Raw genomic sequence first — 16,020 nt, 5'->3', positions numbered from 1 at the left:
CAGGGGAGAGACTTGTAGTCGCCCTCAGGGGAGGAGACTTGTAGTCGTCCGCAGGGGGAGAAGACTTGTAGTCGCCCACCGGTGGAGGACGCAGTATGAAGTGTGTAGTATGAAGTATTGGCGTTCTCTGTAATGTGACCTTTCTTCTCTCTTCTCCTCTCTCCGCAGGTCGCTCTTTGAACTCTTCTCTGGGGGAATGGTGGTGAGAATGTGGCGGTGAGGCAGAGGCCGGGGTGTCGGATGATAAGGACTTCATTGAAGGACCAGGGAGACAAGGAGCCCTTTTATGTTCTCTCCTCGCTCTGCCCGGCACGCCGCGCTCTTATTATCCCCCAAATTGTCCACGCTCAGCGTGCAGAGAGCGCGTGACACAACAGATTTCATTGTGCGTCCCCAGAGAGGCCGAGGGCACCCCTCACTTTGTAAGAATGAGTGCCCGGCTTCCAGGAAGAGATGGCGGTCAGTCCCACTTCTGTGCGATCTGTCATTGTGGAGTTCATTAAAGCCCAACTCCGGCCAAAATGTTTTTGGATGGAGTGGGGATCCTTCCCGAGGTGCTGTTCTAAAACCTGTCACCAGAGGGGGGCACTGAGCAATCTACGCCCCGCCAGTGCCCTCCACCTCCAGAGTTCCCTCCATACATTGGCAGTTATTATAGAATTTATTGAACTGGAATAGAATAAGACGGTCATATTGTGTGTCGTAGTCCCGATCACAAAGTGGTGACAATTGGAAGCTGTAAGATTTTTCTATCTTTGTGGTTTTGGGGGTTCAGCTTCTGCATTGATGTTCAGACATAATAACATGTGGGGGGTCCAGGAGATGTGAGTTTCGGGGTCACCTCGTCTTCTACATACACAGAGAACCCCCATACTGAGCAGCCTGAGGGCATGAATGAAGTGTCACTATGTGCACTTCCAATAAAGTTGGCCAAAAAAAGTGAACTGTGTGATACGCTAAAACACATCACTCCACCCCCTACCGCACCTCCCTGCAGCCCAAAACTGACAGCCCCCGCATCCTAAAATGGTGGGTTTAAATATGGGAGGTGTGAAGGGGCCCTAAAAGAGCCCTTAAATATAATCTATGACTCCGCTGTCCACAGGTGACAACACTGCCACTTGATTCCACTGCAGAATGAACAGTGTTGTCACCCTGTTACAGAAAGTTAAAAAATAAGCCACCTGCTGGCAGAATCAACAGGTAATAAAGTTATGTTACAATGGGACTCAGAAATTCAAGGACTGGAGCTGAGGAGGGTTCATTCCACTGACAGACTCCTTCATATATGTGTCACTTTATTTTGTACTTTATTACTGCACAAATATATGGCGCTGGAGGTGAGGGATAAACGGGTAAGGTGAAGGGGTTGTACAGGTAAGCAGGTTGTACAGGGTTCTACAGGTCAGGGAGTTGTACAGGTGAGGGGGTTGTACAGGTAGGGGGGTTGTACAGGTAAGGGGGCTGTACAGGGTTATACAGATAAGGGGGTTATACAGGTCAGGGAGTTGTACAGGTGGGGGGGTGTTGTACATATGAGGGGTTGGTACATGTGAGGGGTTGGTTCAGGTGAGGGGTTGATACAGGTGAGGGATGAGGGGTTGGTACAGGTAAGGGGGCTGTACAGGTCAGGGAGGTTTACAAAGATCATTCCCTGCAGATTGTGTAAGTTTGCCCACTTACATAGATATGGCGGGTGTATAATTTTATCATCGGTGTATTTTATATGATAGAGACAGAATATCAACCAAAATCCAGAAAAAAACACACATGATACAAATGTTATAAATTAAGTTGAGGGGCCAATGGGCGGGGCCATGTATTGTAAAATCTTGGATGAGAACCTTCTTCCCTCAGCCAGAACACTGAAGATGGGTCATGGATGGGTCTTCCAGCGTGACAATGACCAAAACATATCGCCAAGGCAACAAAGGATTGGCTCAGGAAGAAGCACATTAAGGTCATGGAGTGGTCTAGTCAGTCACCAGACTTTATTCCTATAGAACATTTATGGAGGGAACTAAAACTTTGAGTTTCCAAGCAACAGCCAAGGAACCTTAAGGATTTAGAGATCTGTAAACAGTGGTTCAAAATCCCTCCTGAGATGTGTGCAAACCTGGTCACCAACTACAAGAAACGTCTGACCTCTGTGCTTCCAACAAGGGTTTCTCCACCAACTACTAAGGGGATGAAATACTTATTTTACTCACTGAGCTGCAACTCCATTTATAACATTTGTATCATGTGTTTTTTCGGAATTTTTGGTTGATATTCTGTCTCTATCATATAAAATACACTGATGATAAAATTATACACCCGCCATATCTATGTAAGTGGGCAAACGTACAAAATTTGCAGGGGATCAAATAATAATTTTCCCCTCTGTACACATCACTATGAGAGGGGATCAATCCCTACACAGATGGAGCAGATTCCGGTGATCAGAGTTACACAAGTAGAGATTCATTTCACATTCATTGTGATTGTCTGCAAAAAAAAAATGCGACTGTGTTCTACGTGTGTAACTCTCTAATGGATGTGTCCCATCTGTATACCGATCAATTACTTCACTGATAATCCCAGAGCTCCCACCCTGATGGAGTTTAGTGAATAGCGATATTGGTGTCACATGTCTTCTCTCTTTGTGTCTTACAGAAGAAGACGGTGGATTTCTACAGGCGTGAAGTGAGTATCTGTTCCTGGAAAGACGGGGAACAGGCGTGATTACACCTTGTGGAATGAAAACACCATTCCTTCCTCTCTATATATATCTGGGTGGGCGGCTGGCTCGCCAAAAATATACACCATTAACTCTTCCCTCCCCTCATCTGATTCCTTCTTATATACCATTAACTCTTCCCTCCCCACATCTGATTCCCTCTTATATACCATTAACTCTTCCCTCCCCTCATCTGATTCCTTCTTATACACCATTAACTCTTCCCTCCCCACATCTGATTCCTTCTTATATACCATTAACTCTTCCCTCCCCACATCTGATTCCTTCTTATATACCATTAACTCTTCCCTCCCCACATCTGATTCCTTCTTATATACCATTAACTCTTCCCTCCCCACATCTGATTCCTTCTTATATACCATTAACTCTTCCCTCCCCAAATCTGATTCCTTCTTATATACCATTAACTCTTCCCTCCCCATATCTGATTCCTTCTTATATACCATTAACTCTTCCCTCCCCACATCTGATTCCTTCTTATATACCATTAACTCTTCCCTCCCCACAGCTGATTCCTTCTTATACACCATTAACTCTTCCCTCCCCACAGCTGATTCCTTCTTATACACCATTAACTCTTCCCTCCCCACATCTGATTCCTTCTTATATACCATTAACTCTTCCCTCCCCACATCTGATTCCTTCTTATATACCATTAACTCTTCCCTCCCCACATCTGATTCCTTCTTATATACCATTAACTCTTCCCTCCGAACAACTGATTCCTTCTTATACACCATTAACTCTTCCCTCCGAACATCTGATACCTTCTTATATACCATTAACTCTTCCCTCCCCACATCTGATTCCTTCTTATACACCATTAACTCTTCCCTCCCAACATCTGATTCCTTCTTATACACCATTAACTCTTCCCTCCACTTCGCCTTCCTGCTCTGAATTCCTATTATAGTGTTTTTCATGTTTCTATCTTGCCTTCCTGGTTTTTGTTCCATGGAGTCACTATTATATTTTATATCACGAAGTATAATAAAACCAGATTATGCCAGATTTAGGGAGATTGGATTGTTTGATAGAGATCACTGGAGGACTTCATATGGGGAACAATAGGTGATAGAGATCACTGGAGGTCTTCATATGGGGAACGATGGGTGATAGAGATCACTGGAGGTCTTCATATGGGGAACGATGGGTGATAGAGATCACTGGAGGACTTCATATGGGGAACAATAGGTGATAGAGATCACTGGAGGTCTTCATATGGGGAACGATGGGTGATAGAGATCACTGGAGGTCTTCATATGGGGAACGATGGGTGATAGAGATCACTGGAGGACTTCATATGGGGAACGATGGGTGATAGAGATCACTGGAGGACTTCATATGGGGAGTAATTGGTGATAGAGATCACTGGAGGTCTTCATATGGGGAACGATGGGTGATAGAGATCACTGGAGGTCTTCATATGGGGAGTAATTGGTGATAGAGATCACTGGAGGTCTTCATATGGGGAACGATGGGTGATAGAGATCACTGGAGGTCTTCATATGGGGAGTAATTGGTGATAGAGATCACTGGAGGTCTTCATATGGGGAACGATGGGTGATAGAGATCACTGGAGGTCTTCATATGGGGAACGATGGGTGATAGAGATCACTGGAGGACTTCATATGGGGAGTAATTGGTGATAGAGATCACTGAAGGTCTTCATGTGGGCAGCGATGGGTGATAGAGATCACTGGAGGTCTTGGTGTGGGGAACGATGGGTGACAGAGATCACTGGAGGACTTCATATGGGAAACGATGGGTGATAGAGATCACTGGAAGTCTTCATGTGGGGAGCTATGGGTGATCGAGATCACTGGAGGTCTTTGTGTGGGGAACGATGGGTGATAGAGATCACTGGAGGACTTCATATGGGTAAAGCTTGGTGATAGAGATCACTGGAGGCCCTCCTATGGGGAACAATGGGTGACAGAGATCACTGGAGGTCTTCATATGGGGAACGATGGGTGATAGAGATCACTAGAGTTTTTCATGTGGGGAACGATGGGTGATAGAGATCACTGGAGGACTTCATATGGGGAATGGTTGGTGATAGAGATCACTGAAGAACTTCATATGGGGAATGATGGGTGATAGAGATCACTGGAACAGAACGATGGGTGCAGGGATTCACTATCTGTCTGGGGAACAGATCATACTGCAATGCTGATTTTTAGATTGAAGGATAGAAGAAGGGAAATGTCTATTGTGGATGTTCTACATATTAAGGAGCTCCGGCTGGAAACCCTCCTTTTAAGTCTTTGTAGAATTGTGTTGTGTAGGGATTGTTTGAGATAAATAGGACTTTATTTGGTGATTAATCTCTTTTTGATCTTCTGTGATTAAGAAGTGTAATTTCTGATCTATAGGGAGCTGTGTAAGATATAGAGAGCGGTGTAAGATGTAGAGAGCGGTGTAAGATGTAGAGAGCGGTGTAAGATATAGAGAGCGGTGTAAGATGTAGAGAGCGGTGTAAGATGTAGAGAGCGGTGTAAGATGTAGAGAGCTGTGTAAGATGTAGAGAGCGGTGTAAGATATAGAGAGCGGTGTAAGATGTAGAGAGCGGTGTAAGATGTAGAGAGCTGTGTAAGATGTAGAGAGCTGTGTAAGATGTAGAGAGCGGTGTAAGATATAGAGAGCGGTGTAAGATATAGAGAGCGTTGTAAGATATAGAGAGCAGCGTGAGCTGTATGGAGGGGTATAAGATTTATGTAGGGGTGTAAGATATAGGGAGGGGTGTACTATATAGGGAGCAGTGTAAGATGTAGGGAGGGGTGTAATATATATTGAGTGGTGTAAGATGTAGGGAGGGGTGTAATGTATATAGGGAGCAGTGTAAGATGTATGGAGGGGTGTAAGATGTAGAGATGGGTGTAAAATATATGGAGCAGTGTAAGATGTAGAGAGAGGTGTAAGATTTAGGGAGCGGTGTAAGATCCAGAGAGTGGTGTAATCATGGAAGGGAGACACTATGTAGAGATTAGAGCCGATGACTCCAGCTGGTTGGGGGGGGTTGGTGTTGTAGAGGAGATGTGAAGATTATCAGTGGTATAAAGAGTCTGTACTCCTCTCCTCTACAGATCATGTACTATCAGCAGTCTCTAATGAGATCCACAGTGAAATCCTCCGTGTCTGTGAATGGGTAAGAAATGTCTTCCTGGATAACAAATATGGCGCTGATCTTCCCTCCCATCTCTCCATTCCTCCTCCTCCCCTCTCTCTGATACAATGTAAGACTTGTAGAGAACACTAGAGGGAATCAGTCACCATTGGTTACATGTATTAGCTAGCTCCCTCTAGTGCAAGCTGTGATGTATAGGAATCAGTCACACGTCATGTAGACATCTACAATCACATCTTTGTTTTTTAAACTCTTTACTTCCTGAAGTGACACCACTGTCATCCAGAACACTGACAGAGAAGGTGGTGTCACTCTTCTAGCTGTATCTAGTGGAGGTGTGTGAGCTAGAATACCTTTGTTGGATAGGGCGCCTCTCATAGGGTGCCTCTCATAGGGTGCCTCTCATAGGATGACTGTCATAGGGCGCCTCTCATAGGATTACTGTCATTGGGCGCCTCCCATAGGACGCCTCCCATAGGACGCCTCCCATAGGACGCCTCCCATAGGGCGCCTCTCATAGGGCGCCTCTCATAGGGTGCCTCTCATAGGATGACTGTCATAGGGCGCCTCTCATAGGATTACTGTCATTGGGCGCCTCCCATAGGACGCCTCCCATAGGACGCCTCCCATAGGACGCCTCCCATAGGACGACTCTCATAGGGCGCCTCTCATAGGATGATTGTCATAGGACGCCTCTCATAGGATGCCTCTCATAGGACGCCTCTCATAGGACGACTCTCATAGGATGACTCTCATAGGACGTCTCTCATAGGACGTCTCTCATAGGGCGCCTCTCATAGGACGCCTCTCATAGGGCGCCTCTCATAGGGCGCCTCTCATAGGACGCCTCTCATAGGGCGCCTCTCATAGGATGACTCTCATAGGATGACTGTCATAGGGCGCCTCTCGTAGGAGGACTGTCATAGGACGGCTCTCGTAGGAGGACTGTCATAGGACGGCTCTCGTAGGAGGACTGTCATAGGACGCCTCTCGTAGGAGGACTGTCATAGGACGCCTCTCGTAGGATGACTGTCATAGGGCGCCTCTCGTAGGATGACTGTCATAGGGCGCCTCTCGTAGGAGGACTGTCATAGGACGGCTCTCGTAGGAGGACTGTCATAGGACGGCTCTCGTAGGATGACTGTCATAGGGCGCCTCTCGTAGGATGACTGTCATAGGGCGCCTCTCGTAGGAGGACTGTCATAGGACGGCTCTCGTAGGAGGACTGTCATAGGACGGCTCTCGTAGGAGGACTGTCATAGGACGCCTCTCGTAGGAGGACTGTCATAGGACGCCTCTCGTAGGAGGACTGTCATAGGACGCCTCTCGTAGGAGGACTGTCATAGGACGCCTCTCGTAGGATGACTGTCATAGGGCGCCTCTCGTAGGATGACTGTCATAGGGCGCCTCTCGTAGGATGACTGTCATAGGGCGCCTCTCATTGGAGGACTGTCATAGGGCGCCTCTCATAGGAGGACTGTCATAGGGCGCCTCTCATAGGGCGCCTCTCATAGGATGACTCTCATAGGATGACTGTCATAGGGCGCCTCTCATAGGAGGACTGTCATAGGGCACCTCTCATAGGATGACTGTCATAGGGCGCCTCTCATAGGATGACTGTCATAGGGCGCCTCTAATAGGATGACTGTCATAGGGCGCCTCTCATAGGATGACTCTCATAGGGCGCCTCTCATAGGTGTATTTAGGGTGTGCTGGGAATTTGAGCAAACAAAGATGTATTGTTTCCTCCATTGTAATAATAATTTTGAAATAGTAAATTGGAGTGGGGATTGCTCATCAGCAACGATTCCTATTACTTTCCTCTGTACAAGAAAACCGCCATGTCTGATGCTCTGTGTTTTCCCATCAGGATCCTGAAATACTGTGAGCAATACTTCACCCATGACCCCATCATGTCCGGCTGCCTCCCCAGCAACCCCTGGATCACAGATGACAGCCTGTTCTGGGAGCTGAATGCCAAGCTGTGAGTGGTCTGTATGGGGTGCAATAGCTGCCTGAACTCTGAACATTAATCTGTGAACCCCCTTGTCCATGTACTGCCCCCTGCTGGAGGCATAGACATTACTAATGGTAAGCTGACCTAGTATACTGCCCCCTGCTGGAGGCACAGACATTACTAATTGTAAGCTGACCTAGTATACTGCCCCCTGCTGGTGGCACAGACATTACTAATAGTAAGCTAACCTAGTATACTGCCCCCTGCTGGAGGCACAGATATTACTAATGGTAAGCTGACCTAGTATACTGCCCCTGCTGGAGGAACAGACATTACTAATGGTAAGCTGACCTAGTATACCGCCCCCTGCTGGAGGCACAGACATTACTGGTTGGTAAAATGGCCTGGTGTAGTGCCGTCTGCTGGAGGCACAGATATTACTAGCAATAAGATGCCCTGGTGTAGTGCCCTCTACTGGAGGCACAGACAATGCTAGTAATAGGATGTCCTGGTGTACTACCCTCTGCTGGAGGCACAGACAATGTTAGTAGTAAGATTTCCTGGTGTAGCGCCCTCTACTGGAGGCACAGACAATGCTAGTAATAAGGTGTAGTGCCCTCTGCTGGAGGCACAGACATTATCGATAGTAAGAAGTCCTGGTGTTCCGCCCTCTGCTGGAGGCACAGACCAGGCTAGTAATAAGATGTTCTGGAGTACTGCCCCCTGCTGGAGGCACAGACATTACTGGTAGTAAGATGCACTGCCCTCTGCTGGAGGCACAGACAATCCTAGTTGTAAGAAGTCCTGGTGTACTGCCCCCTGCTGGAGGCACAGACATTACTAGTAGTAAGAAGTCCTGGTGTACTGCCCTCTGCTGGAGGTACAGACATTACTAGTAGTAAGATATCCTGATGTACTGCCCTCTGCTGGAGGCACAGATATTAGTGATAGTAAGAAGTCCTGATGTACTGCCCTCTGCTGGAGGCACAGACATTACTAGTAGTAAGAAGTCCTGGTGTACTGCCCTCTGCTGGAGGTACAGACATTACTAGTAGTAAGAAGTCCTGGTGTACTGCCCTCTGCTGGAGGCACAGACAATCCTAGTAGTAAGAAGTCCTGGTGTACTGTCCTCTGCTGGAGGCACAGACAATCCTAGTAGTAAGAAGTCCTGGTGTACTGCCCTCTGCTGGAGGCACAGATATTAGTGATAGTAAGAAGTCCTGATGTACTGCCCTCTGCTGGAGGCACAGACATTACTAGTAGTAAGAAGTCCTGGTGTACTGCCCTCTGCTGGAGGTACAGACATTACTAGTAGTAAGAAGTCCTGATGTACTGCCCTCTGCTGGAGGCACAGACATTACTAGTAGTAAGAAGTCCTGGTGTACTGCTCTCTGCTGGAGGTACAGACATTACTAGTAGTAAGAAGTCCTGATGTACTGCCCTCTGCTGGAGGTACAGACATTACTAGTAGTAAGATATCCTGATGTACTGCCCTCTGGAGGAGGCACAAACAATATAGTAAATTCCCCCTGTGTACTGCCCTCTGCTGGAGGCACAGACCGTATAATAAGATGCTTTGGTGTACTGCCCCCTGCTGGAGGCCTTTCTGTGAAGTTGCTGCATACAAACACTTTCAAAATGCCAGGCCCTAAGTATGGTAAAATATAAAGGTGGCACGTTCTGGGGCACACAGGTATCCATGCTATCTCTCACTGTACCTGATCCTTCTTCCCTGTGCTGTCCTGCATGTTGGTGGGCTGGGGTCTCATGCGGAGCAGTGTCTTTCCTTTCCCATTCCTGAGGGTTTGGCAGCAGAAACCCATTCACTGATCATAACGTTGTCTCTCACACACTGGCAATACTTTGGAATTGATCATCCATACTTGTAGAGGGAGCAGAGAACTCCAAGGCTGCCTAGAATAGGATCAGGGGCAGAACACAACCAGAAGGGGGCGCCTTTGATTTTTACATCTCTTTAATGAATCAATAATTCAAATTTTGGAAAGACAATAAACCTGAAAATTGTGAAGAATAAACCCCAGTAGGGCGGTGCCGGGTCCTCCCACCCCCTTTGAGACCGGATGGCTGACCCTCTACCGGCCATTGTCCAATGATTGCTCTGATCTCCCCCCCCACATTGATGCTACATTGGCCCCCCCCGGCGTCCTCTACATCCCGGTGACTGTCGATTATTGATCAGACTTCAGATCGGTATAAAGACACCGTACCCCTATTCTCAGGGTTTTCATGGAATCCAGATTAATCCCCATAATAATGGCGGACCCCCCCCCCCCCCCCCAGGGACTGACAGCTGTATGGGGGGATGTACTGATTTTATGTGTCCTCCAATGTATCCAACAAAGTCCAATCCTTCCATGTCCATCAATGTGTTCTGTAGGGCGGAGGTCCCCACCAAGCTGCGGGTGGAGCGATGGGCGTTCAATTTCAGCGAGCTGATCAGAGACCCCAAAGGGCGGCAGAGCTTCCAGCAGTTCCTGAAGAAAGAGTTCAGCGGTGAGTGTGATGGGGGGGGGGGGGGGGCACATTAGATGGGGAGGGGGGGGGGGTCAGACACTTGGCCAGCAAGAAAATAGGGTGCCAAAGGGCAGACCTGGGACTTGTTATTGCTCATAGTCCATGTGTATCTATAGCCAAACGTGTGATGCTGAGGCTCCATGATTGAGAGAATTCTATCCAATGAGTAAATTGTATATATGGGGGAAGTGTATTGAGGAGAATAGCTTACGGGGATGTATTTGGGGAGATGGTTTGAGAGGGGTGTATTGAGGGAAATGGTTTTGGGGGGGGGGGGGGTGTATTGAGGGAAAAGGTTTAGGGGGATCTGAGGGGAATGGTTTTGGGGGGGGGTGTATTGAGGGAAATGGTTTTGGGGGGGGGGGTGTATTGAGGGAAAAGGTTTAGGGGGATCTGAGGGGAATGGTTTTGGGGGGGGGGTGTATTGAGGGAAATGGTTTTGGGGGATCTGAGGGGAATGGTTTTGGGGGGGTGTATTTAGATGGAGGGTTTGGGGGTTCTAAGGGGGTGGTTTGGGGGGGATGTATTGAGAGGAATGGTTTGGGGGGGTGTAGTTAGGGGGATGGTTGGTTTGAGGGGGGTGTATTAAGAGGAGTTCGGGGGGTGTATTGAGGGGAATAATATGGGGGAAGTGTACTCAGGGGAATAGTTTAGGGGGATGTATTTAGGGGGATGGTTTGAGGGGGGTGTATTGAGGGGAATGGTTTGGGGGGGGTCTGGGGGGAATGCTTTTGGGGGGATGTATTTAGATGAATGGCTTGGGGGGGGGGGGGTCCAAGGGGATGGTTTGAGGGGGTGTATTGAGAGGAATGGTTTGGGGGGTTGTAGTTAGGGGGATGGTTGGGTTGGGTGGGGTGTTTAAGGTGAATGGTATGGGGGGATGGTTTGAGGGGGGTGTATTGGGGGGATTGGTTTGGGCGATAGTTTAAGGAGGGTGTATTGGGGGGTGAATTTAGGGGGAAGGTTGGGGGGTTTAAGGGGAATGTTATGGGGCGGATGGTTTGAGGGGGATGTATTCGGGGGATTCGTTTTGGGGGGGATGGTTTGAGGGAGGTGTATTGGGGGGATGGTTTGAGGGAGGTGTATTGGAGGGATGGTTTGAGGGAGGTGTATTGGGGGGATGGTTTGAGGGAGGTGTATTGGGGGGATGGTTTGAGGGAGGTGTATTGGGGGGATGGTTTGAGGGAGGTGTATTGGGGGGATGGTTTGAGGGAGGTGTATTGGGGGGATGGTTTGAGGGAGGTGTATTGGGGGGATGGTTTGAGGGAGGTGTATTGGGGGGATGGTTTGAGGGAGGTGTATTGGGGGGATGGTTTGAGGGAGGTGTATTGGGGGGATGGTTTGAGGGAGGTGTATTGGGGGGATGGTTTGAGGGAGGGGTATTGGGGGGATGGTTTGAGGAGGGTGTATTGGGGGGATGGTTTGAGGGAGGTGTATTGGGGGGATGGTTTGAGGGAGGTGTATTGGGGGGATGGTTTGAGGGAGGTGTATTGGGGGGATGGTTTGAGGGAGGTGTATTGGGGGGATGGTTTGAGGGAGGTGTATTGGGGGGATGGTTTGAGGGAGGTGTATTGGGGGGATGGTTTGAGGGAGGTGTATTGGGGGGATGGTTTGAGGGAGGTGTATTGGGGGGATGGTATGAGGGAGGTGTATTGGGGGGATGGTTTGAGGGAGGTGTATTGGGGGGATGGTTTGAGGAGGGTGTATTGGGGGGATGGTTTGAGGGAGGTGTATTGGGGGGATGGTTTGAGGGAGGTGTATTGGGGGGATGGTTTGAGGGAGATGTATTGGGGGAATGGTTTGAGGGAGGTGTATTGGGGGGATGGTTTGAGGGAGGTGTATTGGGGGGATGGTTTGAGGGAGGTGTATTGGAGGGATGGTTTGAGGGAGGTGTATTGGGGGGATGGTTTGAGGGAGGTGTATTGGGGGGATGGTTTGAGGGAGGTGTATTGGAGGGATGGTTTGAGGGAGGTGTATTGGGGGGATGGTTTGAGGGAGGTGTATTGGGGGGATGGTTTGAGGGAGGTGTATTGGGGGGATGGTTTGAGGAGGTGTATTGGGGGGATGGTTTGAGGGAGGTGTATTGGGGGGATGGTTTGAGGAGGGTGTATTGGGGGGATGGTTTGAGGGGGGTGCATTGGGATGGTTTGAGGAGGTGTATTGGGGGGATGGTTTGAGGGAGGTGTATTGGGGGATGGTTTGAGGGAGGTGTATTGGGGGATGGTTTGAGGGAGGTGTATTGGGGGATGGTTTGAGGGAGGTGTATTGGGGGATGGTTTGAGGAAGGTGTATTGGAGGGATGGTTTGAGGGAGGTGTATTGGGGGGATGGTTTGAGGGAGGTGTATTGGGGGAATGGTTTGAGGGAGGTGTATTGGGGGGATGGTTTGAGGGAGGTGTATTGGGGGGATGGTTTGAGGGAGGTGTATTGGAGGGATGGTTTGAGGGAGGTGTATTGGGGGGATGGTTTGAGGGAGGTGTATTGGAGGGATGGTTTGAGGGAGGGTGTATTGGGGGGATGGTTTGAGGGGGGTGCATTGGGATGGTTTGAGGAGGTGTATTGGGGGGATGGTTTGAGGGAGGTGTATTGGGGGATGGTTTGAGGGAGGTGTATTGGGGGATGGTTTGAGGGAGGTGTATTGGGGGATGGTTTGAGGGAGGTGTATTGGGGGATGGTTTGAGGAAGGTGTATTGGGGGGATGGTTTGAGGGAGGTGTATTGGAGGGATGGTTTGAGGGAGGTGTATTGGGGGGATGGTTTGAGGGAGGTGTATTGGGGGGATGGTTTGAGGGGGGTGCATTGGGATGGTTTGAGGAGGTGTATTGGGGGGATGGTTTGAGGGAGGTGTATTGGGGGATGGTTTGAGGGAGGTGTATTGGGGGATGGTTTGAGGGAGGTGTATTGGGGGATGGTTTGAGGGAGGTGTATTGGGGGATGGTTTGAGGAAGGTGTATTGGGGGGATGGTTTGAGGGAGGTGTATTGGAGGGATGGTTTGAGGGAGGTGTATTGGGGGGATGGTTTGAGGGAGGTGTATTGGGGGGATGGTTTGAAGGAGGTGTATTGGGGGAATGGTTTGAGGGAGGTGTATTGGGGGGATGGTTTGAGGGAGGTGTATTGGGGGGATGGTTTGAGGGAGGTGTATTGGAGGGATGGTTTGAGGGAGGTGTATTGGGGGGATGGTTTGAGGGAGGTGTATTGGGGGGATGGTTTGAGGGAGGTGTATTGGGGGGATGGTTTGAGGGAGGTGTATTGGGGGGATGGTTTGAGGGAGGTGTATTGGGGGGATGGTTTGAGGGAGGTGTATTGGGGGGATGGTTTGCGGAGGGTGTATTGGGGGGATGGTTTGAGGAGGGTGTATTGGGGGGATGGTTTGAGGGAGGTGTATTGGGGGGATGGTTTGAGGGAGGTATATTGGGGGGATGGTTTGAGGGAGGTGTATTGGGGGGATGGTTTGAGGGAGGTGTATTGGGGGATGGTTTGAGGGAGGTGTATTGGGGGGATGGTTTGAGGAGGGTGTATTGGGGGTTCTGACCTCTGAAGGTGACTTGTCTCTTCTTCTAGGTGAGAATATGAGCTTCTGGGAGGCTTGTGAGGACCTGAAATATGGTGACCAGTCCAAGGTGAAGGAGAAGGCAGAGGAGATCTACAAGTGAGTCTCGGGGAGCGGTCGGATCTCTGAGGTCCCGAGATGACTTCTAAATTTTCCCTTGTTCAGGTCCTGATTGCCCCCACCTGGCCCTTCTCATTAGTTGTAATTTGGAGGGGGTGGGTACAATCAGCGATTGCAGTAACAATAATGAGTTTGGGTCCAACAAGGTCCAGGTCACACCTGAGTTATTCTAAGCACCTTTCCTGATACTCTTCAGCGCTCAACATCAAGATTCCCATTCTATTTAATCTTGCCGGTTACTTCTGATGCCTCCTTCCCAGCTTGAGAATTGAATTTAAGGTACAGTATCTCACAAAAGTAAGTACACCCCTCACATTTTTGTAAATATTTTATTCTATCTTTTCATGTGACAACACTGAAGAAATGACACTTTGCTACAATGTAAAGTAGTGAGTGTACAGCTTGTATAACAGTGTAAATTTACTGTCCCCTCAAAATAACTCAACACACAGCCATTCATGTCTAAACCGCTGGCAACAAAAGTGAGTACACCCCTAAGTGACCAAATTGGGCCCAATTAGCCATTTTCCCTCCCCCGGTGTCATGTGACTCGTTAGTGTTACAAGGTCTCAGGTGTGAATGGGGAGCAGGTGTGTTATATTTGGTGTTATCGCTCTCACTCTCTCATACTGGTCACTGGAAGTTCAACATGGCACCTCATGGCAAAGAACTCTCTGAGGATCTGAAAAAAAGAATTGTTGCTCTACATAAAGATGGCCTAGGCTATAAGAAGATTGCCAAGACCCTGAAACTGAGCTGCAGCACGGTGGCCAAGACCATACAGCGGTGTAACATCACAGGTTCCACTCAGAACAGGCCTCACCATGGTCTATCAAAGAAGTTTTGTCATTGTGTCATTTCTTCAGTGTTGTCACATGAAAAGATATAATAAAATATTTACAAAAATGTGAGGGGTGTATTTACTTTTGTGAGATACTGTAAGTAAGAGCGAAGTAGAGAGTGCTCTATAGAGAGAAAGGAGATAGTTCTGCAGAGGTCGCCTTACTTACTGAGCCACTCTGAGAAGCTCTCTGCCCCTGCACCCAACCAAAACTCTCTGCCCCTGCCAAGGCTCTCTGCCCCCCCCCCCACCCAGCCGAGGCTCTCTGCCCCTGCACCCAGCCGAGGCTCTCTGCCCCCGCACCCAGCCGAGGCTCTCTGTCCCCGCACCCAGCCGAGGCTCTCTGCCCCCACACCCAGCCGAGGCTCTCTGCCCCCACACCCAGCCGAGGCTCTCTGCCCCCACACCCAGCCGAGGCTCTCTGCCCCCGCACCCAGCCGAGGCTCTCTGCCCCCACACCCAGCCGAGGCTCTCTGCCCCCACACCCAGCCGAGGCTCTCTGCCCCCGCACCCAGCCGAGGCTCTCTGCCCCCGCACCCAGCCGAGGCTCTCTGCCCCCGCACCCAGCCGCGGCTCTCTGCCTCTGCCCCGACCCAGGTTCTCTGCCCCCGCCCTGGTCCAGGTTCTCTGCCCTCAACCCGGGTGAGGAAGGGGCAGCACCATTCCCTCCACAGTCCTGCTGCTTAGTAATACCCACCACACTAGTAGTTATTTGTGGCAGGCACTCTCCCCATCCACACCTGGCCCCTCTTGGCTCTCCTGCGGGCCTCATTGGCTGTAGTTCCCCTCAATGATTAGGTATGTATAATGTGGAGGACTGTGTAGATGAATCTCTCACCTAGATGGAAGTGACTGCTTCACCTCCTTATCAAATATTGATTACCTCTGAGCGCTGGATGGAGGGCTGAGGTTAGTTTGGGTGAATGGTGCCTCCATATTATCCAGACTCCAATTCCGCATTTATCCTGCCCGGGATTTATTTCATGTAGTGGCATCTCTCTGCACTGCCTGTGATCCAAGTTCTATCAATGTGGACCTAAGACCTGAACTGGGCTCTTTAGGTTTGGATGGAGTGGTGAAGGGTCAGATTTTTACGGCCGTGTCCCCACTGGGGAGATTCACCCTCTATACAGTGCATTGAAAAAGTACTT

General features: G+C 49.4%; 1 protein-coding gene across 1 annotated transcript in view; it reads left to right on the top strand.

Moving 5' to 3' along the window:
* Nucleotides 1-16,020, top strand: part of RGS9 (regulator of G protein signaling 9) — a 99,260-nt gene that overhangs the window by 55,964 nt on the left and 27,276 nt on the right. The window contains exons 10-14 of the mRNA XM_082272755.1: nucleotides 2,656-2,685; nucleotides 5,827-5,888; nucleotides 7,738-7,851; nucleotides 10,223-10,338; nucleotides 13,920-14,007. Coding sequence (XP_082128881.1) covers nucleotides 2,656-2,685; nucleotides 5,827-5,888; nucleotides 7,738-7,851; nucleotides 10,223-10,338; nucleotides 13,920-14,007 — 410 coding nt within the window. The remainder of the gene's footprint in view (nucleotides 1-2,655; nucleotides 2,686-5,826; nucleotides 5,889-7,737; nucleotides 7,852-10,222; nucleotides 10,339-13,919; nucleotides 14,008-16,020) is intronic.

Source organism: Pelophylax lessonae, assembly GCF_965119305.1.
Source record: "Pelophylax lessonae genome assembly, chromosome: 11".
Lineage (NCBI taxonomy): Eukaryota > Metazoa > Chordata > Amphibia > Anura > Ranidae > Pelophylax > Pelophylax lessonae.
The sequence above is the reverse complement of the archived record's forward strand: the minus strand, read 5'-3'. Positions and strand labels throughout refer to the sequence as shown.